The sequence below is a fragment of the Ailuropoda melanoleuca genome, chromosome 12 (genome assembly GCF_002007445.2).
Source record: "Ailuropoda melanoleuca isolate Jingjing chromosome 12, ASM200744v2, whole genome shotgun sequence".
Taxonomy (NCBI): Eukaryota; Metazoa; Chordata; class Mammalia; order Carnivora; family Ursidae; genus Ailuropoda; species Ailuropoda melanoleuca.
Genome location: NC_048229.1, coordinates 28236709 through 28262824, shown reverse-complemented (window position 1 = coordinate 28262824; position 26116 = coordinate 28236709). Strand labels below are relative to the sequence as shown.

Below are 26116 nucleotides of genomic sequence, written 5' to 3'. Positions count from 1 at the left end.
GAAGCCGGAGACAGAGATCCATCTACCAGCCCAGGAAGATCAAGGAGAGCTGACAGTCCCCAGAAGTCACAAAGAGGAAAGACTCCATTGCAGAGATAAAGTGTGGCTCTGCCAACAGCTTGACTTCAGCCACCTAAGAACTTCCAGAAGTGAGAACCAGAATTTGGGGGCTTGTTTAGCCCCCCAGTTGTGCTAATTTGTTCCAGCAGCCCTAGAAAACTAACACAAGTTCTGTCCTCTTNCAGATGCAGTCAAGCTAAAATGAGGTCATACTGGGTCAGGTAAACCCGAATTCAATGACTGCAGTCCTAATGAGACGAGGGAATTTAGACACACACACAACACTGTGTGGTGACGAAGCCAGAGACAGAGATCCATCTACCAGCCCAGGAAGATCAAGGAGAGCTGACAGTCCCCAGAAGTCACAAAGAGGAAAGACTCCATTGCAGAGATAAAGTGTGGCTCTGCCAACAGCTTGACTTCAGCCACCTAAGAACTTCCAGAAGTGAGAACCAGAATTTGGGGGCTTGTTTAGCCCCCCAGTTGTGCTAATTTGTTCCAGCAGCCCTAGAAAACTAACACAAGTTCTGTCCTCTTCCCCTGTGGCTGTTTCCCCAAACACCACACTCTGTGCACTCCGTTAAACCCTGTGGCTTCACCTGCTCCCACTGCATCACTATGCAATGTTTCATAGCAAGACGGTAGACAACCGAATACTGTCGGACACATTTATGAGCCTGGACGAGTATGTCTGAGAAACTACTGGCTACTTGGTACAGTCAATAGCCAAGATTTTCACTGCACCTGTTTTTCCACACACGTCAGAATCTGAAAGCAATAGGTCTCTCTCAAGTTGTTGTCCACTGCTGTTTTTTCCTAACCCTAGAAAGACAGAGAGTGGTTCTCAAAGTAACGAGTCGTTTTGAGCTAAGTGGACTGTCACCACCAAGATTAAAGGACATTGGTGTTATACTGAACATGGTAAGTTCCCCGAGTGACATCCTCCTCCTAATCCTGTACTTCCAATACCAAAATGGGCGAAAATCCTTCTTGACATTCTGCCAAAACCATACAATTAAAAACACGGCACAAAGTCAGCCCCTTATTTTACAATGACCTTTGCCATGTTCTATTACTCTCTCTGGTTAACGTTTACGTTGACTGATGGAAGCGTGACTATCCTGCTTCCTTTTGGATTCCCTTTGCATAGAATATCATTCTCCACACCTGCACTTTCAGTCTGTGTTCTTACAGCTGAAGTGAGGGCGCCTGGGTGCCTTAGTCGATTAAGTGTCTGCCTTCGGCTCAGGTCATGATCCAGGAGTCCCCGGATTGAGTCCCATATCAGCCTCCAAGCTCATCAGAGAGTCTGTTACTCCCACTGACCCTGTCCCCTCTCAGGCTCTAGCATTTTCTCTGCTCTCTTTGTCAATGAAAAAAAATAGTTTTAAAAAAATGACATGAGTCTCTTGATAACTGTATACCGTTGGGTCTTGTATTTCTTTCCATTCAGGCAATCTGTATCTTTGGCTTAGGGAACTTAGTCCCTTTATAGGTAAAGCAAGGAACAAAACAAGTATGAAGCTACTGCTGTCATTCCTTTGTTTTCTGGCTGTTTAGAATTACTTGACTCTTTCTTATTCATTGGCTATCTGCGATTTAATGATTTTCTGAAAGGGTATACTTAGATGATTTTCTCCCTCCCCATTCTGTATCTACTACTACATTTTCCATTTTCTGAGTACCATGAGGCTTAAAGAAGACATCATCTAGGGGTCTATTTTAACTTCTTACCAGCTTACTTTTGCATACTGAAACACGTTCACAACTCCGGCATCTCTTTTAAAAAGTGGCTGTACAACAGTATCTCATTTTACAGAAGAGAGAGCTATTCTCGGATATCTATGATGATTTCTTATTTTCCACAACATCAATTCATACTTTCCCATGATTACTATTATGGACATAAATCACAGTTGGCTGGACTGCCATCTCTTTTCCCTAAGGAGCAATTAGTAAGTCATTTAATTTGTAATAGTCACAAACTGTTTTGTTCTAATAAACGGAGAATGATGTTGGGAACACCCACTTCATGATGACCTATTCAATGTTAGAACCACAAATAGAATATCCATTTCGATTTCTTTCATATACTGTATGTTGTATTGTCCTTCATCTTCCATGCAAGAGATGTGCATGGATCCCACCTAAGGAAGAAGGGCATCTCTTATCCTTGACCCAACAATCACCTATGTAGTTTCACACACACACCAGGAATTAGGGAATTTTCTGGAGTTGAGAGAGTAGAAACACAGTGATATTCCCAAATAACAAATCTCTTATACAGTCAATGGAAACGCATGCACACTGAAATTACACCCATACAAATATCCCTCCCTTCCATCTTTTGAAGCAGAATAGCATACACATTATCTAACTGACTAACCTTGTATTATTCCTTCTGAGGTGATATGTGAAGTGAGTAACTCACGTACTGCTTTCTACCATGAATTCTGTGACATATATTGGACATTTGATGTTCAATTAAATACATTTCTATGTTTCTACATAGTTCTATCCTTCAAGTTACTTTTCTTCTCTGAACTCTCTGATGATGATTTCTAAAATAAGACGTCTTTCCTCACTCAGTATCATTGTGCATCTTGAACCAAGACTGCATTTTTGATACCAAATAAAGATTGAATTCCACGTAAAGACTTTGCCGCTTTCTTGACGTGTTACAGTTTTGCTCCTGTAGGATTAACGATGAGATTCAGCAACTTATGACTTCCAGCTAGGGGTCTGTCACATTCTTTCATTTGTAGTATTTTTCCTCAGTATGAACTCTATGATGCTGATGTGGAGTTAGGGCTCAACGGTCCTTCCAAATTCTCTCACAGTCTTCAAATTTGTAAGACAAGCCCCACTATGAATTCTGCTTAAAGGCCTTGCCATATTCTATACATTTGTAAGTTTTCTCTCCAATATGCATTATGTGATGTTGAGTAAGGTATGAGCGCTGGTTAAAGGACTTGCCACATTCTTTACATTTGTAAGGTTTCTCTCCAGTATGAATTCTGTGATGTGTAGTGAGGCTTGACTTGTAGTAAAAGGCTTTGCCACATTCTTTATATTTATACATTTTCTCTCGAGTATGAGTATTTATATGCTGAGTAAGTTTTGGGAGCTGGTTAAAGTTTTGCTACATTCTTTACATTTGTAAGGTGTCTCTCCAGTATGACTTCTCTCATGGATGTTAAGGTACGATTTGTGCTGAAAGGCTTTGCCACATTCTTTACATTGGAGACATTTCTCTCCAGTACGAATTCTGTGATGTGTAGTGAGGTTTGTTTTGTGGGAAAAGGCCTTGCCATATTCTTTACATTTATACATTTTCTCCTGAGTATGAGTATTTATCTGCTCAGTAAGGTATGGGAGCTCATTAAAGGCCTTGGCACATTCTTTACATTTGTAAGGTTTTTCTCCAGTATGAATTCTGTGATGTTGAGTAAGGTGTGACTGCTGGTTAAAGGACTTGCCACATTCTTTATATTTGTAAGGTTTCTCTCCAGTATGAATTCTGTGATGTTAACTAAGGCATGAGTGCCTGTTAAAGGCCTAGAAGCATTCTTTACATTTGTAAGGTTTCTATCCACTATGAATTCTATGATGGTTAATAAATTTAATCTCTGGAAAAAGGCCTTCTCATATTCTTTGCATTTTTAAGGTTTCTCACCAGCATGAATTCTGTGATGTCTAGTGAGGTTTGTTTTGTGGAAAAAGGCCTTGCTGCATTCTTTACATTTATACATTTTCTCTCGACTATGACTATTCATATGCTGAGTAAGGTCTGGGAGGTGGTTAAAGCTTTTGCCACATTCTTTACATTTGTATGGTACCTGTCCAGTGTGAATTCTCTCATGGATGTTAAAGTATGATTTGTGCCGAAAGACTTTGCCACATTCTTTACATTTGTAAGGTTTCTCTCCAGTATGAATTCTGCGATGTGTAGTGAGGCTTGTTTTGTGGGAAAAGGCCTTGCCACATTTTTCACATTTATACTTTTTCTCTCCAGTATGAGTATTTATATGCTGAGTAAGGTTTGAGGAATTGTTAAAGGACTTGCCACATTCTTTACATTTGTAAGGTTTCTCTCCAGTATGAATTCTGTGATGCTTAGTGAGGCTTGATTTGTAGGAAAATGCCTTGCCACATTCCTTACATTTATACATTTTCTCTCCAGTATGAGTATTCATATGCTGAGTAAGGTTTGAGAGCTGTTTGAAGGTTTTGCCACATTCTTTACATTTGTAAGGTTTCTCTCCAGTATGAATTCTCTCATGGATGATAACGTGTGATTTGGAATGAAAGGCTTTGCCACATTCTTTACATTTGTAAGGTTTCTCTCCAGTATGAATTCTGTAATGTGTAGTGAGGTTTGTTTTTTGGAAAAAGGCCTTGCCACATTCTTTACATTTATACATTTTCTCTCGAGTATGAGTATTCATATGCTGAGTAAGGTGTGAGCACCTGTTAAAGGACTTGCCACATTCTCTACATTTGTAAGGTTTCTCTCCAGTATGAATTCTGTGATGTGTAGTGAGGCATGATTTGTACGAAAATGCCTTGCCACATTCCTTACATTTATATATTTTCTCTCGAGTATGACTATTTATATGCTGAGTAAGGTTTGAGAGCTGTTTAAAGGCCTTGCCGCATTCTTTGCATTGGTAAGGTGTCTCTCCAGTATGAATTCTCTCATGGTTGATAACGTGTGATTTGTTCTGAAAGGCTTTGCCACACTCTTTACATTTGTAACGTTTCTCTCCAGTATGAATTCTGTGATGTCTACTGAGGCCTGTTTTGTGGAGAAAGGCCTTGCCACATTCTATACATTGGTAAGGTTTCTCTGCACTACAGACTGTCTTACGTATACGTGTTCTGGATGACTCACTAGACACGTTCCTAGGGTTATCATATCCATATGGTTTCTTTCCCACATGAATTCTCTGATGATCACTCATGCTGTAGGACTGGTTAAAATCTCTTTCACATTCGTTACCTTTATTAGGATTCTCCCTTATATGCATACTGTGATGTACAACGTTGGATCTTCTATCAATGAATTCCTCACACTTAATACGTTTGAAATGGTTCTCTTGAAAATGAGTCCTCAGATTTTTATTAACATGTGAGCCTGGATCAAACGTTTTCTCACACTCACTGCCTCGAGCAACTCTGTCTCCATTGAAAATGTTCTGATAATTTTGAAGGGTAGAGTCCTCGGTGAAGGACTTCTCAAATGGACCCCACCTAGCAGTTGTTTCTTCATTTTTAAATCTCTGAAGTTTAGAAATATTTGACTGAAAGGCCAATCCAGTCCTCTCTTCAACACTGTTCAAATCATTATTTTCAGCATGGACTAGGTAACATTCCAGATTTTCCACATTCTCTTTCCATGCATATGTACGTTTGAACAGTTGATTGGAGCTCCTGCTTACACACACACCCTGCATTGAGGGAAGAGTGGACTTCAAAAGGAAGGTTTTACAAAATGTTTCATATCCCTCAACATCTTGGGCAGTAAGAGTACTGTTATGGGCAGTACTCTCAATTTGGACATATCTGTTACAATCATGATCCCAGTTTATTGTTAAGTTTAACTTCTCAAGGACGCTATGTTGATAACGACCCACTGAAACGTTTTGAAATGAAGCTTCTTTGCACGGCTCTGGCTGGAAGCTCAGGCTGCCATGTGAAGATACCGCTGAAAGATTGAATAACAGAAAAGTCAAGTCATTCCACGCTGCTACCTTCAGACGGATACACTGATGACGTCTAATATACAACCAAAAAATCAATCAGAGAGTGTCAGCAAGACAGCTGAGAAGGAATCATGAGGACTTCATTTCTCCATGGACACATAAACTTGAACACAACATACTGACCACATCGCTAAACAGATAATTCTGTAGTACCATCATGGTGTAACAAAAATTCTCTCCTCTCCCTCAAATAATCAGGAAAAAACATTTTGAGCCCACAAGCAGCAGAAGGTAGAATTTGTTTAAAGATTTACTTGAGAGAGAGAGATAGACAGACAGACAGACAGAGGGAGAGCATGAGAGGGAGGATGCCCAAAGGAGATGGCAAGGACATTCTCATCAGAGCAGGGAGCCAATACGGGATTCAATCCCATGACCCTGAGCAGAAGTCAAAGACTTAACCGACCGACCCATCCGGGCCAGTGGAAGAAAGGAAATTTAAACATAAAATAGAAATGAACAAAATAGAATTTAGCAAAAATAGGGAAATATCAACAATAGGCAGATTTGGTTTTCAGAAAAAAACAAAGATCAAAATTGACAGACCTATAAGTAAATCAAGTAAGAATGAAAGGAAATCAACCAAAATCGGAAGCCTTGAAAGCAGACGCTATATCACTGATACCATAGAAATAAAAATAAATATGAGGCAACATTACAAAATTGTATGCCAAGAAACAGATACCAAAAAATACCAAAAACATATAACAAACAAGGACTCCATCCTGAAGAAATATTTTTAAAAACCTCCACTGATCGACAACTACTCAGTAGATGGAAAAGTAATTTTTATAAAGGCCCAAGAAAGAAAACTCGCGGGCCAGAAGATTTCACTGGATAATTCATACAAATATAGAGTGAGAAACTACTTCAAATCTCCTCCAACATTTCCGAGTAGGAAAGAGAGGGGAGCTGCTGGGAACACTCTCTGTGACACCAGCACTACCAGGTTATTGAAGCCAAAGCAGAGCTGCTACAAGGAAAGGCTGCAACCTACCACCTGTGAGGAAGATTCTGGCAAAGTTGACAATAAAGTACAGCCAACTGAATCAAAAGCACACTCCAGCATTTTACAACAGAAACAAGTGAGGATTCTTCCGGGAATTCAATGGTAGTTCAACATACAGAACACTATCAATTTGAGCCTTCACTTTAACAGACTGAGTGTCAAAAATGACACAATCGGGAGGAGCTGGGTGACTCCGTTGCTTAAGGGTCTGACTCTCGATTTCAACTCAGGTCATGATCTCATGGTCGAGGGATGGAGCCTGCGTTGGGCTCCATGCTCAGTGGGGAATCTGAGATTCTCTCTTCCACTATCCCTCCCCGGCTTTGGGAGCTCTCTCTCTTTCACTCTCTAAAGGAAATAAAGACACGTTTTTTAAAATAGCACGATTGAGGCGCTTGGGTGGCTCAGTCAGTGAAGCACCTGCCTTCGGGATCATGACATGAGCCAGATGCCAATCCACTGTTTTTTTCGTAACATAACACCACAGGGAAATAGAAAAAGAAGGAACCTAGCTGAAAATCAAAAGGAGGAAATTTCAAAGTGAAATCAGAAATAAACAGACACCAAAATAAACAGTCATATTAAAGCCAATGCCAAATTTTACAATATAAAAAATAAAACTGCCAAGGCTTTAACGACATTACCTAAGAAGAAAAGAAGACTCCATATCCAAAGGAGAAAGGGGGGAAAAATGCGACAACACATAAGCACAGAAATGTACACTATGATAACAGATTACTATAAACAGTTATATACAAACAATTTAGATAAATTAGAGGAGATAATTCCTAAAAAGCAGAAGTTACCAAGTTTGAAATATGAACCTGGTACTATGAAATAGCAAGTCTTCTTAGACCAATTACAAAAATAAAAGTGGAGTTTGGAATAAATGTCCCCCTAGTATAGAAAAGCCCAAGACTACATAACTTCATTGGTCTGTTCGAACAAATATTTAAAAAGGCAAACAAATGTCAGAAAGAGCAGAATAGAGGGAACACAACCATAATCATTCTATGAGGCCAGCATTAGTACCAGGATAAAGACGATGCTAGAACAAACATGTCTACTTTGTCTGTTAAAAGTACTGTTACTCTGGCTTTCCCTGGACACCCATTTTCATCTCCTTTTTTTTTAATTTTTTTTATTTTTTTAAAGATTTTATTTATTTATCCGACAGAGATAGAGACAGCCAAGGAGAGAGGGAACACAAGCAGGGGGAGTGGGAGAGGAAGAAGCAGGCTCACAGCAGAGGAGCCCGATGTGGGGCTCGATCCCACAACGCCAGGATCACGCCCTGAGCCGAAGGCAGACGCCCAACCGCTGTGCCACCCAGGCACCCCAATCTCCTCTTTTTTAATCTGCAAGTGTCTTTAGGTTTAAAATTAGACTTTTGTTATATGCGAATCTCAGTCAATTCAGCATTTAACGTTGGCTCAGGTCATGATCTTGGGATCCTGGGACTGAGCCCTGAATCAGGCTCCCCACAGTCATGGAGTCTGGTTGTCCCTCCCCCTCAGACCTTCACTGCATATGCTCTGTCTCTCACTCTCAAACAAATAAAATAAAAAATAAAATGTGGCTTTTGTTTGAAGCACATAGATGGCTCTGGTTTTGTTTTTTTTAATACATTCAGACACCTTAGATGACATGATTGAATGAAAATGTACTATACACTCCAGGTAATTATTCAGAGATACGTGTTTACTGCCATTCTAATTCTTGTTTTGTCACTGTTTCTGGAGATTGTCTCTGATGCTTTCTTGTACGTATCACTTTTGCTGTCTGACCTGCACTCAAGATTCTGCTTTACTATTTCTTGAACGGCTGGGTTATTGGTCAGGTTATTTCCACCCCTCCACAGTGAATTTCACCAGCCACTCTTCTGTGGCAACTTTTCCTTTTCCTTCCTCCTCCTGCCATGTCTAACATATTTTTGGAAATAGCTCCCTCTGTGACAAGGAGTGCAGCGACAATCTGCTTGTGGTTGCAAGGCTAGATTTCTTACCTTGGACTCCAGTCAATGTAAAGCCTTCAAAAATAGCAAGTGTTCCCTCTACCTTACTGCTTCCCACTGTTTCATGGTAGGACCTCTTCTGTTTTTCACTCAGGCTTCCACCTAAGATCTGACTTTACCTAATAGGTTCATGGACATAAAAATCCATTGTTCTTACCAGTATTCCCCAAAGAAACCCCTTATAGACAGAAGACATAATGAGCATGTGGCCATTATCACATACACTTTCACGGTGACAGAGGACAGAGAGCCCACTGCAGGGGAAATTNGTGCCTCTACTGGATGGAGATCAAGGAACCGCGGGTGTAGCAGGAACTCACAACGTGATTTCAAGGAATAACAACAATGCTCGATACACCAAATGTATAATTTTCTTCTGACATTCATAGCAGTATGCGTAATAGGTTTTCCTTCAGGATGTTCTGCTACTCATTCGGCACTAACATACAGAGGAAAATGACAAACTCGTGAACATGGAAGCTCTGACTTAAACTCCTTCCAAGCAGCATACATATGGCTAATCTTAATGTTCTAGAAGACACCCAAGACCCACACTGCACTACAATGGACACACCCCTGGCCACTCTGTAAAGATACCAAGGAAGTCGACACCCAAAATCATGACAGAAATCTCGTCACCCAAAAGCCGTCCCTTGTGGTGGGACNGCTCTTGGTGGGACTCCTTAGGAGACAATGACCAATGGGTTGACCATACTCATGTTGGGCAGTAAAATCTGTAGAACTTAACCTAAGCCCAGGGAAGTAAAGGGAGAGAGATAATGGTAAAGACAGCCATCAGTTTGCCAAGATTCCAGCTACACTCTATGATAATTACATTATCGCTACTGCCAAGNATAATTACATTATCACTACTGCCAAGCCCTGAGAAAGCATTCTGCTGTGGGAATAAGGGAATCATCATTCACAGAGCAGCTGGATGGCTAGTCGGCACTCTGTGTGACTCCTGAGCTCTACTTTTAAGGTTAATCCCCCTGTTGATTAATGAGGTTATTTAAAAACAAAATCTTAAACAAGAGAAAACCTCAGTCACTACACAAACCACAAAGATGTTGTTTAATACATTTCTCAGCAGAAGTGTGAGAGGATTAAGGATGTTATTAGAAAAACAGAAAGGAGTGTATTTCTGTGGTCTTGGTATAAGAGACTATTTCTAAAAATGGTAAAAGCCAGGAACCATGGTATGTCTGGGTGGCTCAGTCGGTGAAGTGTCTACCTTCAGCTCAGGTCATGATCCTAGGGGCTGGGGTCTAGACTCAAATGGGGATCCTTGCACCACAGGGAGCCTGCTTCTCCCTCTGCCTACTGTTCCCCTGATTGTCCTCTTTCTCACTCTCTTTAATTCTGTCAAATAAATAAAATCCTTTAAAAAAAAAAGAATGTTAACAATTTATTTAGAGTAAGAACATGTGAGAGCATAGCAGGGGAGGGCCAGATGGAGAGGGAGACAGAGAAGCCCCAGCAAAAGTCCACTGAGCCCAAACCCAACATGTGGCTCCATCCCAACACCCAAAGATCATGACCTAAGTGGAAATGAATACATGGATACTTCACTGACTAAGCCACCAGGCACAGCTCTCTATCTTACTTTGATGTAAATAATCATTCCCTGAAGACTTACTCCACCATGATTTCTATCTCTTTTATACGACAACCACAAATGGCATCTCCACGCGGACTTTCCTCACACACCGTACACCACTGCCTCCTTCATGTTCTACGCGATGTGGCAGGAATGAATTCCCCATCATACAAGAGCCCCTGGTGTCTCTGAGACAGCAAGGATCACATCACTTTGCAGGCATACAAGTAATAAAGGCGCAGCATGAGATCATTTAAGTCGAATAGTATCTTCCCTAATAGTAAAATTTCTCAAATAGGGTCAAAAGAAAAAGAGAGACACTATTATCCCTTCCCAGACATCCATCCTCTCTCGATCCTTTAGGCATATTAACAAATGCATCTGACAAATGAAGAACATGGGGTTGATGGCCTAGGTCCACTTATACAGACTTTTTTTGTGTGTGTGTGGATATGTACTACGCAGTACTGTAAAAATATTTTCTGTTCATTATGATTCCCTTAATACTGACTTTTCTGAAGCTTACATTATTATAAGAACACTTATACAAATACAGACAACATACTAAGTGTGGGATATTAACTGTTTATGTTTTAGGTAAGGCTTCCTCTCAACAACAGGCTATTTCCATGGAAAGTAGGTATGGTTTTACTGTTAGGGACCCAAAAGTGAAAACCAGATTGTCAATTGTGGAAGACTTGACACCCCTAACGTCTGCATTGTCCAAAGCTAAAATGTAACTGATTTAGGTGTTTGAACTTTGGATTTTTCACCATAATAAATATCCTAATTGAAGATCATGTCTGCAAAATGCGATGGACTTACTGCTTCCCGCTGTGAATGCGTAGTGTTATAGAGATTGTATTCCATTACACAGTTTGCAACTGCTCATATCTTCAATATTTTTATCCTTCACGAAGACATTTTCTTGAAGTATATGTTAAAAATATAGGATTGTCATCAATCATCACATTTCAGGCATTTCTATCCAGTATGCTTTCACTGAAGCAGAGGAAGAATGAGTTCATGGGAAGACATGGCCAACCTTCTTGCCATACACATGGCAAGCATCTCCACAGGAGTATTATCTCATGTTGAAGTGTTGAGTATGAAATAATGCCTTTGCCACGTTTTCGACATTTGTAGGGTTTCTGTCATCCTGCATTCTCTCATGGTTAGAAAATTCTAGTTCTACTTAAAAGCTTTGCCACATCTCTTTTCTGTTTTTACATTCCTCAGCCTTCTCACCACTATGTACTACCTTATGTTGATAAGTTTTGAGTGAAAGTCAAAGGCTTTGCCACATTGTTTACATTTGTAAGATTTCTTTCCAATATGAAATCTCTGCTGTTGACCGAGTTGTGAAGATGATTACAGATGTTTGTCAGGGCTACTGCATTTAGAAGACTTCTCCCCAGTGAGCATACCATGACAGTGTGTATGGTAAGACTCGCGCTTGCATCGAAGACAGTCCGCCATGGATTACGAGGTTACTACGACACACTAGTTCTCTGGAAACTGAGTCCCTGAGGCTTATTACACTTGGACCCTTGATTCATGCTTTTCAGATACTCATTTCATTAATTCGTTGTCTCCACTATAAATGCCTCAGTAATTCTGGAAGCTAGAAGGGCCCTAGAGGACTCCCAGTGCACAATACATAAAAAAAAAAAAAAGCTCCACGTGATGTATTCTGCATAACTTTTGACCATTGATGATTCATAAAGAACCCCTCATGTTTATCAAAATCAGAGACATTGGAAAAGGACAGATGATGTGCTGGTTGAAGAATAATGAACCTTCTGACAAGGACTTCTCAAATCAATCCCATTTAGAATTCTTATCTTCCTTTACTGATGTCTCAGTTTCAGAGATGTTCCTGTGCATGACTGATCCAAACTTACATTTAAAATGGTTTCAGTGATTATTTTCAGCATGGACTATTGGGGGTTTCTAGAATTTACAAATGGTCTTTTAGAGAATATGAACCTATAAAAACTGGTTTGGGTCCTTGGGTTCAATGATATTTTTCTGCAAATATAACTGACGTAGGAGGGGATTCTCCCCCAACGCCCCCCCCAGAATGTTTTCACCCTTGACCTCTTCCTGTAGGAGGGATTTCATTATGGGTAACTGTCCCAAGTTTGGATTGATCTGACACACACCCGTCCTGCCCTTCCCTCCCCCCAAGACATTCCCAGTCAGTCATAACTAGAAATACTCAGGGCTCAGGGCCACAGCTTCTGTACCGATCTGCTCATTCTTTAATTTACCAGCCGAAAGGATCGTTATGCTAACGAGACATATGCTGGGGTGATGACATGTGCTACGTCAGTAGGTAAATGGTTACTTTCATAACTAACTGCCACAGACTTTTCCAAAGGGAATGTACATTATTCACTGCCATCAGCAATACATGAGCATTCTACGTCCTCAACATGCTCCCTGAAATTTGGGGTGAACCTTTTTCTTTATCTTTCCCATTCTAGAAAATTCAGGGTCATTTCTCTCAGCAAAAAATGAAGCAGTCTTCCTACAGCTGTCCCGGAGACTGAACTGAAACCACGTAAACACATAAAGCTGAACAAAAATCAAAATGGCCACATTAAAACATCAGCAAGCCTTGATATTAAACTAGGGATCCTTTTCCCTCTCTTCTCCAACCTTCCGCTCTCCCCTCCTAGCCTTTCCTTTCCAGCTCTGGGTCCCACCCTTAAAAGGTGATGGACACAGCTAGGGGCACAGACACAATTCCGGGTGGACCCGGCTAGATCCTGTACGGATTTCCCGACAAATACCCCACCCCCTTCCACTGGGGGGCTTGCAGTTTTGAAGGCCCTGACCTGCTGCAGCGTCCCTTGCTGGCGAAGTAATTAACCTGTTGTTCCTCTTGATCCCCAGCTCCGTCTTCACATTCTATTTTGGCTCTGAAACACGGAGGTCAGGTTTTGACAGCAGAATGTGAAGAAGAGGAACACGTGTTTCTTCCTCCATTCTCAATTCCTTGGCCACTCTAATATGTAAGTGGACATAAGACAGATTCACAAGAGAAAAAGAAAGTGCTTTCTTTCCTATGGGAGCCTCGGAGACATAAGGCTCAAAGACAGGCGACTGATGCCTACATGCCACTGTGACTTAAGAAGGGCTTGGGGATTTAGCATTTCAAAAAGTTGCAAACATACGCACAGGAGAAAGGAGAGAGCAAATGTGTGTCCAACAATAGTTTGCCAACCAGGCAGGCAAGCCTGTATGGTCCAGAGTTATTCTGAGTCATTTGTGCTCTTCCGGATAGAGTTCCCCCATCTGACTTATTGATGGTGTATCATCAGCCTCACAAAACAATGAGACCCTTGCAGTTGCAGTAACAGAATACACCTAGAGCACCTTTGTCAAAGTTCCTTGAAGTCCTGCCAATGTCCTTCCAGCCAACTTAGTAGGCTTCCCATGTAGCAAGCACCTTTAGCCTGGGTCACTGATGAATCACATCGTCCTTTCGTATATCTATAGGTCACACATTTGTTCCTTAGAAGGCCTTGCGGCTGAACTGTCCTGCACAAGCTCGCCCTTGGCACCATCATACCCTGCTCAGCACCTCCTTCATGTCTACAGGGAGCCGCCAGAGTGCAGTTCATACAGCATAAAATCGTTAAATGTGTAAAACTAAGTGGCAATCTAGGTAATGAAAAAAAAATCCAAATAAATATCAGAGAGTCACAGCGGAATGTACTAAGGCTACACCACTTTTAAAATAGTATTATGGTGCAGATTTTCAGTGGAAACTTGCAGGATTCTAAATGTTATGTCATCATTTTTTTCCCTTTACACAAAGGAACCTGCGTGAGTTTGAGAGCTTTATCTCAGTCATTTTAATGTGGCCACCTGTAGGTCACAATTTCTAAGCAGAATCCCAGGTGCCTAGGCAGCTGTCAGCTTGAAACATTTTCTCCATGGTCTGGATAGACTTTTCAAGCTTCACTGAAAGCCCAGAGGTGTCTCTGTTGGTAACTGTGGCCCTGTGAGTGGCTTCTAGGCCATTATCGTCAGTTCTAGGACTTGAGGTGGCCGAAGCATGAAGCTCCTATCCCACATTCCATCAGCCCCTCCAGCATCCTGTGCCAGATTCTACATGAGCTGGTAAATATCACAGTCCCTATGTAGGTACGAGACAAGAGGAACTACTAATACTTCACAAACATTATAGGCTCCGGATCCTGTTTGGATATACGTGGTGAGGAACACACAGACTTACTCTGTAAGGAATTCAGACGGGCCACAGATGTTTTGTGTTTAGGGCTCATTATGGTTGTTACTCTGTGGGTGCAAAGTCCGAGGGGCCAACCCTCTCCTGGAAACAATATCTCACCTAAACCCTCTCTGAGATCACAGCTACGACCCCAAGCACTCTTCTCCTCCGGAGCACCTTTGGGACTTTTTAGACCCTCTCTGCCATCACTGGAATTGTTCTCTTTCCATTAGGCTGTGTGGGGAAAGAGAACAACTCGGCAATCATGCCTTCTTCCCAAATGTCAGCCCCTTTATTCCTGAGTGACAATCACTGTGCATTCAGGCTCTTCCCTGTATCCTGGAGGAATTCCAAACCTTTCTCATCTCATGAGAAAAATGAACTGGTTTTCTCCATGTCAACCGTGTAGATATTCATGCCCCACAGAGGGTTATGTACAATGACAAGGTAGTCAATGGTAGCTAAAACTGTAAGACAGAGATGCTATGCCAGCAATGAATAATAAACTGTAGACATAGGATGAGTCCTACTATAATTCTATGATTATCCATATAATTTTGTTGCATATATGGTCCCAGGAGATAAGGTCAGAATCTAACCAGCAGTGTAACATTGTCTCCTGAAAGAATGAAGATTTGTTCAAAGTACTCTTGAATGTGTATTTCAGGATCAGATATTACATTGGCCATTTACTTGGGTGTGGGTTGTGAAGATGGCTCCACAAAGATGGTTAACAAGTTTGTTGGTCCTTCAAGAAGCTGGCGCCCCTCACGCTCACTGCAGAATCTCTGTGTAGCAACAGGAATAGTGATTAAAACTTGCCACACTAGGGATGCCTGGGTGGCACAGCGGTTGAGCGTCTGCCTTCGGCTCAGGGCGTGATCCCGGCGTTGTGGGATCGAGCCCCACATCAGGCTCTTCTGCTATAAGCCTGCTTCTTCCTCTCCCACTCCCCCTGCTTGTGTTCCCTCTCTAGCTGGCTGTCTCTATCTCTGTCAAAAAAATAAAAAAATAAAATCTTTAAAAAAAAAAATTTGCCACAGTAGCTCCTGTGCTACTGCAAACTCAGGAGGGAAGAAGATCCATTCACAGTGCAAGGTTAAGACCCACTGAAACACCTACAGTCATGACCACAAACAGCTAGCTGTAACCTGTACTCACTGGAGTAGAGGCATCTTACTTCAGAGAGCCCTGCTCAGGGACAGGAAACAGCACACACATATCCTGCATCGGAGGATAAGGCTCCTTCAGGAAAGATCCATGCTCTACCTGATGTCCCAGGCTAAGTCTCACCTTCCTGGTTAACTAAATCCCTATAGGGAAAAATGGTCAATCTCGCTAGGGCACACTCTCCAGGACCAGCGACTCTTTAAACCTTTGCGGCTGTCCTGTGAAGACTGGGCTTAGACTAGCAAAAGAATCTGAATCTCCTTCCATCTTAGAGAAAGAGGCATTAGTCATCCAGGGCTCTCTCCTCCCTCCGTAGAAGCAATCGCCTTTGGGGTAGCCAGGTGGGAGTCCCCCTGGGTTCCTCTGACTGTGGTAAAGAACATTGAGCAAGCTAGAGATGCAAACAGATAGACACTGCTTGTTTCCATGGCAATTGGTCATTAGACAAACAGATGAAGAGTCATGATCGGAATCATCCAGGAATTCTTAGGTGAGAGCCATTGGGTACATGGTTGAATTCAGGATTGTGAAGTCATTGTGAGGAAGAACAGGGGTAGATGGGGGACTTTGCATCAGTTCAGCCAGTTCCCCGTCTGTGTTGTGGTGTGAGCTCTGGTGTCACCCCTGATGGGTCACCCAGGGACCAGAGTTTTTAGTAGCAGTAGTCATAGCATTTAGTTCACATTCTTAAGAAAAGCTTTCTAATACAATTGTCCCAGAAAATTGTGTTGAAGTTGGCTTTTTCCTTTCTTTTAGGAAATAGAATGGAAAGAAACTACATTGATGAAAATACTATGAACTCTGTGTTGATCTTTGTAGGAAAAGCTCAGGAATGACAGAGCTGGAAGAAAACGAGAGACATGGAGATCAGAGCCCACAACTAGCTCCCCCACATACCAGATCCATCCCCTTCTGAGGCTGTGTGCATGTGTGGCTTGCCTCTGGGGTCTCCTCACTACCCAGGACGGGTTCGACGGATCACATTCTGAGTTGACTCTTCCTTTCATCTCTTCAGGGCTGGTGCTCACAATTTTCAAAACCCAAAATCTCATACGTAGGAGTAAAGCACTATACATTTTAGTGACTTCATTGCTATTTTTATCATGAAATCCTGTGCTTCATAAGCCTTTCACACAGAATCCTGTTTCCCAGGATTGCCTTTTTTTCCCCCCTAAACAATATGGCAGCAGTGATGAGTCCTTCCATGTGCTTCAGGACTGGTATCAACGTGTCCCATGATACCTGATGTTAACTTTCTTCCCTTGGCTCAGGGTCTCTCTGCCAGATGCCCCCAGAAAACAAAGGCTGTCTCCGCTGATTTCCGGAGATCCTGGCCTTTGCAAATAAAGGTTCTAAATTAGTCCTGGACTGGGAAGTTTCCATTTTGTCCTGTACTCTGTTACAGATATTCTCTCCTTTATTACTTTTTAAGTTTTAGCAAAAGGAAGCATGGATCATATAATGACTGTATGTTCAGTGTCTTAAAATTCTAGAGGGTAACTGAGGACAAAAGACAAATGACATCATTTCAAGGAAATAATCAGGTGTTTGTTGCAGTAAGGGAGGAAGTATTCATGTTTCATCCCAACTTTGACTTTCCCCTTCACTGAGGGTATTTGTGACCTTCAAATTCATGATCATTCTGGAAACTGAACCGCATAAGGTATTGTTGCTCACGTCTTAAAATCAGATATCTTACCCTAATTTCTGACTCACTAGTGCTGGCAAGTAGAGTTAAGGAGCTGAATACTGAAAAAGCTTCACAAGTATTCTAAAGCATCCATCCAGAAACAGCATCTACAGATGCCTCAGTGGTTCAGTCTACTAAGCATCTGCTTTCAGACTCAGGTCATGATCCCATGGTCCTGAGATCAAGTCCCAAGTTGGGCTCCTTGCCCAGAAGGGAGTCTGCTTCTCGCCCTGCCTGCTTTGCTTGCCGCTCCGTTTGCGATCTCTGACAAAAAAAATTAAAATTAAAAAAAAAATAGCATGAAGAGAAATAATATTTTATAAAATTCTCTACTGTACTGTCTACCGAGCATGGTGCTGGATTTGAAATTCAAGAATCTCCAGCAACAGTCATGATGCTTTTTCTTATCAACAGATCTTGCCATCTCTAGTGTGCATCTCATCATCTTTTTCAAAAAAGGAAGGAGCCCTGTGCACATGAAGAGAAAGGAGACAGTAGCCACACACCCAGGTAGGGACAGATGACAGATGCAGATGACACAGGTGGAGGCTAAAGATCAAAGGACAAAACTGAAGCTTAAAATGGGGTTTGGGAAGCTCTGCTGAATGGAATGGTTCTGAAAGCCCATCTTTAATTCTCTGGTGGTCACCGAGGGACAGCTCCTGTCTCATTCTTCACATGCTCCTACATCCTCAAGGACTGACCTTCTGTTCTAGTGTCTTCCAGGACAGTCACGGTGAAATACAAAGGCCTCCCCATAGCCACTGAGGGTCTATGTAAACTGATTGCTCTTCCATTGCTAGTGGAGGCATGTGAAAATCTGTACACACAGGGAGATTCTCAGTGGAGGCCCCAATGTGATTCATTTCTTTTTGATTTTTGAGTGAACTTATCTCCTAGAGACAGAAAGAGTCTGGTACAACATCAGGAATGTGGGGTAGACTGACCCTCCCCTATCAAATCTTACGCAGACCAGCCCTACCCATTGAGGCTTCCTCACTGACCACTCTCTGCCCCATTCTCAGAACGGCACCTGGGAGCTTCACTGTTTGCACTGGGCTCACCGTAGAGTAAGTTGGGCCCCTTCATCAATACCTAACGGATGCTAAAAGTGCCACAATCCTTGGGGAAGGGACCCTCGAGATGGCAGATCTAAAATCTACACAGGGAATTCCAATGGGAAGCCCTAGGTGAGGGTGACTTTTCTAAACAGAGTTTGCGAACATTTCATTTATATACAAATCACCTGGGATTTCCACTAAACACAGATTCTGGGTCTCCATACTCATATATCATGAATCCCGAGGTCTCGATGAGATCCATGAATTTGCGTTTTTATTTTGTAAAAGATTTTATTTTATCTGAGAGTGCTAGAGCACGAGTGGGGGTAGGGGCACCAGAAGGAGGAGAAGCAGACTCCCAAGAGCATGGACTCAGACACGGGCTTGTCCCAGGACCCTGATCATGACCTTTGCCAGAGGCAAACAATTTAGCAACTGAGCCAACCAGCCATCCTTAATTTATATTCTAACAACCGTCGAGGTCCCTGTCCACAGACTGCATTTCCAGTAGCACTGAGCTAGAGAAAGCAGAGCACACCCGAGTCCCTCAGACCCAGCCTTCGTGTGTCACCACACATACTGCCGTGCCCAGCGAAGACTACTAACAGTTCCAATATGGATACTTTCTGCTTATCCTAGAAGGCCAGTTAGGGACTAGATGAGGCAGCAGTGTCTGTGCACGGCTGTCTGAGAGAAATGGTATGTGCTCATGCATCAACGGACTGTGTATTGAGCACCTACTACATGCACCAGGTATAGGAGGCGGCCCTGGGCCAGGACACCATGCTGGGAATCTGACATACATAATGCAAGTTAATCTTTTGAAAGCCCTGGGAATTGGGTACCTTATGTTCATTTTTTTCCAGGAGGATTTGAATGCTGGACGAGCCACCGTCGGAGTAAAATTCCCTTCTTTCTTATTCACCATCAGTCACCTTGAAAGTAATGTTGGATGTGATGGCACATACAGAGAGAGCAGACTGGGAGTGAGAAAGAAGCATGGGTGAGAGACTCTGAGGGAAATCTGATGCATCCATCATCTGCATGTATGTATTTGGTGAATTTTAACGTGTAGACTATTAGGGCATACCCCAAGAACGGAAGGTAGGGTGCTCTGTGTTCTCTTGGAAGCACTGTTTTAACTAGAAAGGCAAAACTGAAAATGAATTTCTAATTATTTTCTTCTCCTTCTCTGAGTCTGAAACTCAGGATAATGGGAATGCCAACTCGGGCAACCCAGAGAACGAACTCTGTTCTCTAGACTGTTCTGTGGAGGGAGGATCAGGGATTGGAAGTGGAGACTTGCAGGGCAGTTCTGTGGTCTGAGGTGATTTTCCACAGAATTGGAACTGACAAATCTGTCTGAGGCTGTGGCAGCCACCTTTACGAGAGGGACTATTCCCAGTGGGAATCCTGGAGTAGCTGAGCTCTGTGCCCACAATATTAGGGCCCCAACTCTAGAACAGGAACCTGGGGACCTCAGAAGGTCTGCTGCAGAGCTGGGACTGATGGGCGCCATGTGAGTTCATATTCCACATGATGGTGGACGTCCAGTCCCTGATCACCACCTGCTCTGGGGTCCTCTGCATGGGAACAGTTGTCTGACTCAGGACCGTGAAGGGCTCACCTGTGTTCTCCTCCTGCGCATGTGCGAAGTTTCGGTACCAGGAAAGGAAAAAACCGGAGAGGTCATTCAAAACTCTGGGTGTGATAAAAATGTCGCTCAGTGGGACAACTAGGCTGACCACAGCCTCTGCCCCCAGCTTGTCTAAACTGCGAACTCAGATGTCAGGGCTTGGTTGAGACGCCACTGGAGGCGGTCTTCCGGAGGCCTGAGGTGGTGAAGGGAGGAGCACAAGATGGCCGACTGCGGCCCTGAAAGGGGCTGTGTGTGTCACAAGTCCTTCATGCGCATGGGCAGCACTCGGTAGAAACATTCCTGCCCACGCGCAGTGAGCGGTCATCACCATGGGTGAGGCCTGGGCTCACTTGTGAGTCGCAGTGGTGTGCTGTGCGCATGTGCAAAAGTGGGCGGAGCCGGCCAGGGAAACCTGTAACGTTGAATCTTGCACCTGCTTGCACCGTGGGCACGATGTTTAGGCCACAGGATAAAGTGCTCAAGATGAAACGTGGTCCTGTGTGGTGGTAACAGTTGAACGGATGTACCTTCGAATTTTCAAGAGTTACTTTGACCAGCGAATTGTTTCTTCAAACGGTTAAGCATGCTCCACGTGTGGAGGTTGCAGTGAGGTGTTCACAGACACACTACAGAAGGAAAGCAAGGCCAGTATCTGATGGGCTGCAACTGAAGCAGATGCCTTCTTTCTGGAAGGCATAGTTGACTGGAGCTGTTGAGTTCCTTTTCCTCCATTCTAGCGCATTGACTGAACATGTGGGCTGCTTGCAGACGCTACAGACAGTAGAGTTACAGGAGTCTAATGGCCTCCCTGTCATTTCTTTAACAGTGGAAACACAGTTGGTAGGATATTACTTTTCTTTCGTTTTGGTGTTTGATTTGCAAGGCTAGGTCAACAATTGTCCTCACTGTAAGAACACAGTCACAGGGTGCCGGGCTTGGTAGACCTCTGTTTAGGCTCAGGTTAGGAGTTGTGCTCCTGGATTCGAGACCCACTTCTGGCTCCAAGCTAACCAGCAAGTCTGCTTCCCCCACAATCTACGACCATCCCACCTAATCCTGCTCTCTCTCAAATAAACATTCTTAAAAAGAAAAAATCATGAAGGTGCAACAATCTCATGTCCCAGAACCACAGTTAAGTCACCTGTGTACAAATCAAAGATCAACATTTCATGATGTGGGTCCTAGCCGGAGACAGATTCATTTAACTATGTATGTGCATAAAAAAGGGGTGTTTCTCCAAGGGTGTCATATTGACAATTACCACGGGAAATGATGTTTTGGGAATGCAATAAATCCATTTATACTAACAGGAAGACACTGCCATCATATAGCATTGGTTTAGGAAAACAATTCAGTGAAGTATGTGACAATATGTACGGACACTGAAGTAACACCAGAGTGTTTTAGTGCCTGCATGTTAGACAATGTCAAATGGAATTTCACGTCGACTCTGAAATTGCAGTGGAGGGTACACCTGAAACTGACCAGCTGTTACGTCTAAAGATCAAGAGATCACTACTGGGGACAACTAAGGGGGATTTTTATTTTATTTAAATATTTTCCAAGTTTGTATTGTCTAATTTTTATTTTACAGTTCAAGTTATGCCTATGTGTAGAAGTTTTCTCTCTCTACCGTAACCTATTTCACCCACTTGGGAGCTAATAAAGAACACTCTATTCTTTATATGTCTGAATTGCAGTGGGCTTGGCTGAGTTTTCTGTTTAGGGTCCAACAAGGTCAAAATCAAGGTTTCAGGAGGGACTGCACCGTCTGTGTACCCTCTAGCAGGGAATCTACCTCAAGGAGTCCTGAGCCTGAGATGTCATCCACCCGCTTCTCCCTGTTGATACGTGCCCTCTCCATGGTCACATCGTGTCCACAGTAACCCAGAGAGAGAAAACATCAACTCTCATTGTTGACTCACACTTTTACCTGTGTATTCCGTCAAAAAGCTTACTGAGTATTTTATGTAAGTCTGGTTATTGCCTCATGAACTGAAATTACAAACAGTAGTGAATTGTAAATCAAATGCAAATTAGCGAATTAGTGAGAATGAATGAATGAGTGACCTCCTGGAACTCCATCACCCAGAGCTCTACCCGTCCTCACCCTCTGCCTCTATGCCACATGGTGACCTGAATCTCCACAACCTGTCGTTATCCATGAACCCTAGCACTCTACCTCCAATGACCCCACTAGGCTTCCTCATGCTCTTCCACATTCATATGTTGCATATTAGACATTTACACCAGCAAACTCCTCTTGCACCTAATTCTAGAGCCCTTAGTCCAAAATCCATTGTCCTGGAATCTTCCATTCCTTCCTCCTCCTCCTCCGTGATCATTTATCTCCCCTCCACCCCATCATTCTAATAACTTCAGCCCATTTATTGTGTCTTTTATATCCACTGCCCTCAGTATCTCAGCCATCATTTACCAGGACTCCTTAGTTTCCTCATAGCATTAACCCATTTTGCTCAACCCTACGCTCCCTTTTTCCCATGGGCCCTTAAGCCTATTGATGCCCAACCATCTCCCAGCTGTGAACATCCCCCCCACCCACATTAAACCCTGTGTCCATTATGTTCCCCAGGCATCAACTTTTTCCCCCACCATTCATCTCTGCTCAGAGCACTGAGCACGCCCAGGCCTCCATTCACAAGCAACTATCCCCTTTCCACACCAATGTTCTTTGTTTCTTTTTTTAAAGATTTTATTTATTTATTTGACAGAGATAGAGAGAGCCAGCGAGTGAGTGAACACAAGCAGGGGAATGGGAGAGGAAGAAGTGAGGAGCCTGAGGGGGGGACTCGATCCCAGATGCCGGGATCATGCCATGAGCCGAAGGCAAATGCTTAACGACAGAGCCACCCAGGCGCCCCCCACCTCTATGGTCTTTCACCATTCCTAGGCAATAAGGTTTGTCTGCCTTTTACCCACCTGTGCCTTTGAACTCCCTTTTGCCAAGTAATTCATCACCCATTATCCCCTTCCTCTCCATTTTTCCTCCACCCTTTCATTCTCTCAACACACATATGCCTCATAGCCTTAATATCCCTGCATACACCCATCCCCAACCTTCAGACCTGTAGGTGCCCTTTCATACCTCAGTGACAGTTAACTCCCTAGTGCCTTTCAGCCCTGTTGTGGGTTACACAGAATGCCTCAGATAAACATGCTCACCTCTTCATCCTCAGTACCCGTAACTGTAACCTCCTGGGGCAACAGGATCTTTGCAGATGCAGTCAAGCTAAAATGAGGTCATACTGGATTCAGGTCAACCTGAATTCAATGACTGCAGTCCTAATGAGACGAGGGAATTTAGACACACACACAACACTGTGTGGTGATGAAGCCGGAGACAGAGATCCATCTACCAGCCCAGGAAGATCAAGGAGAGCTGACAGTCCCCAGAAGTCACAAAGAGGAAAGACTCCATTGCAGAGATAAAGTGTGGCTCTGCCAACAGCTTGACTTCAGCCACCTAAGAACTTCCAGAAGTGAGAACCAGAATTTGGGGGCTTGTTTAGCCCCCCAGTTGTGCTAATTTGTTCCAGCAGCCCTAGAAAACTAACACAAGTTCTGTCCTCTTGCCCTGTGGCTGTTCCCCCAAACCCCACACTCTGTGCACTCCATTAATCCCTGTGCTTCACCTGCCCCCACTGCATCACTATGCAATGTTTCATAGCAAGACGGTAGACAACCGAATACTGTCGGACATATATATGAGCCGACGAGTTATGTCTGAGAAACTACCGGCTACTTGGTACAGTCAATTGCCAAGATTTTCACTGCACCTGTTTTTCCACACACATCAGAATCTGAAAGCAATAGGTCTCTCTCAATTTGTTGTCCACTGCTGTTTTTTCCCAACTCTTCAAGGACAGAGAAGTTGTTCTGAAAGTAACGAGTTGTTTTGAGGTACATGGACTGTCACCACCAAGATTTATGGAAATAGGTGTTGCTTTTGAACGTGGTAAGTACCACCGAGTGCCATCATTCTACTCATCCTGTATTTCCAATACCAAAATGGGTGAAAATCCTTTTTGACATTCTGCCAAACACCATATAATGAAAAACACTGCACAAAGTCAGCCCCTTATTTTACATTGGCCGTTGCCATGTTATACTACTCTCTCTGGCTAAAGTTTACATTTACTGATGATGGAAGCGTGGCTATCCAGCTTTCCTTTGGATTCCCTTTGCATACAATATCTTTATCCACACCTGCACTTTCAGTCTGACTGTGATCTTATAGCTGAAGTGAGGGCGCCTGGGCAGCTCCGTCGATTAAGTGTCTGCCTTCCGCTCAGGTCATGACGCAGGAGTCCCCAGATGGAGTCCAATATCGGGCTCCAAGCTCATCAGGGAGTCGGCTTCTCCCTCTGACCCTGTTCCCTCTCAGGCTCTCTCGTTTTCTCTGTTATGTTTCTCAATGAAATAATAATAGTTTTGAAAAAATGACGTGAGTCTCTTGATGACTGTATACACTAGGGTCTTGTATTTCTGTCCATTCAGGCAATCTGTATCTTTGTCTTGGAGAACTTAGTCCCTTTATAGGTAAAGCAAGGAACAACACAAGTATGAAGTTACTGCTGTCATTCTTTTGTTTTCTGGCTGTGTAGAATTATTTGACTCTTTCTTATTCATTGGGTATCTTTGTGATTTGATGATTTTCTGAAAGGGTATACTTAGATTATTTTCTCCCTCCCCATTCTGTATCTACTACTACATTTTTCATTTTCTGAGTACCATGAGGCTTAAAGAAGACATCATCTAGGAGTCTATTTTAACTTCTTACCAGCTTAATTTTGCATACTTAAACACTTTCACAAGTCCAGCAACTCTTTAAGTGACTGTACAACTGTATCTCATTTTACAGAAAAGATAGCTGTTCTCTGATAACTATGACGATTTGTTCATTTCCACCACATCAATTCATACTTTCCCACAATTACTATTATGAATATGAATCACAGTTGACTGGACAGCCATCTCTTTTCCCTAAGGACCAATTAGTAACATTTAATTTGTAATAGTCACAAATTGTTTTGTTCTAATAAATGGAGAATGATGGGGTGAACACCCACTTCATGACCTATTCAATGTTAGAAGCACAAATAGAATATCCATTTAGATTTCTTTCATATACTGTATGTTCTATTGTCCTTCATCTTCCATGCAAGAGAGATAGGCATGGATCCCACGTAAAGAAGAAGGGCATCTCTTATCCTTGACGCAACAATCACCTATGTAGTTTCACACAGCCACCAGGAAAAACTGAATTTTCCGAAGAGTTGAGAGAGTAGAAACTGTGTGATATTCCCACATCACAAATCTCATATACAGTCAATGGAAACGGATGCACACTGAAATTACACCCATGCAAATATCCCTCCCTTCCATCCTTTGAAGCAGAATAGCATACACATTATCTGACTAACCTTGAATTATACCTTCTGAGGCAGTATCTGAAGTGAGTAAATCACATACTACTTTCTGCTGTGAATTCTGTGACATGTATTGGACATTTGATGTTCAATTAAATACGTTTCTATGTTTCTATGTAGTTCTATCCTTTAAGTTACTTTTCTTCTCTGAACTCTGATGATGATTTCTAAAATAAGATGTCTTTCCTCATTCATTATCGTTGTATATCTTGAAGCAAGACTACATTTTTGACAACAAATAAGGATTGAATTCCACTTAAAGTCTCTGCCGCTTTATTGACGTGTTACAGTTTTGCTCCTGTATGATTAACGATGAGATTCAGCAACTTATGACTTCCAGCTAGAGGTCTGTCACATGCTTTCATTTGTAGTATTTTTCCTCAGTATGAACTCTATGATGCTGATGTGGAGTTAG

At 42.7% G+C, this 26116-nt stretch overlaps 1 protein-coding gene across 1 annotated transcript; it reads right to left on the bottom strand.

The window, feature by feature from the left end:
- Positions 1 to 245: 245 nt before the first annotated feature.
- On the bottom strand, positions 246 to 26116 carry LOC105235246 (zinc finger protein 420). Its single transcript, XM_034639067.1, is given in 4 exon segments — positions 246 to 3180; positions 3183 to 3677; positions 3680 to 5767; positions 25696 to 26116. Coding segments are annotated over 4 exon segments (2913 nt in total). The 5' UTR covers positions 25772 to 26116; the 3' UTR covers positions 246 to 2926.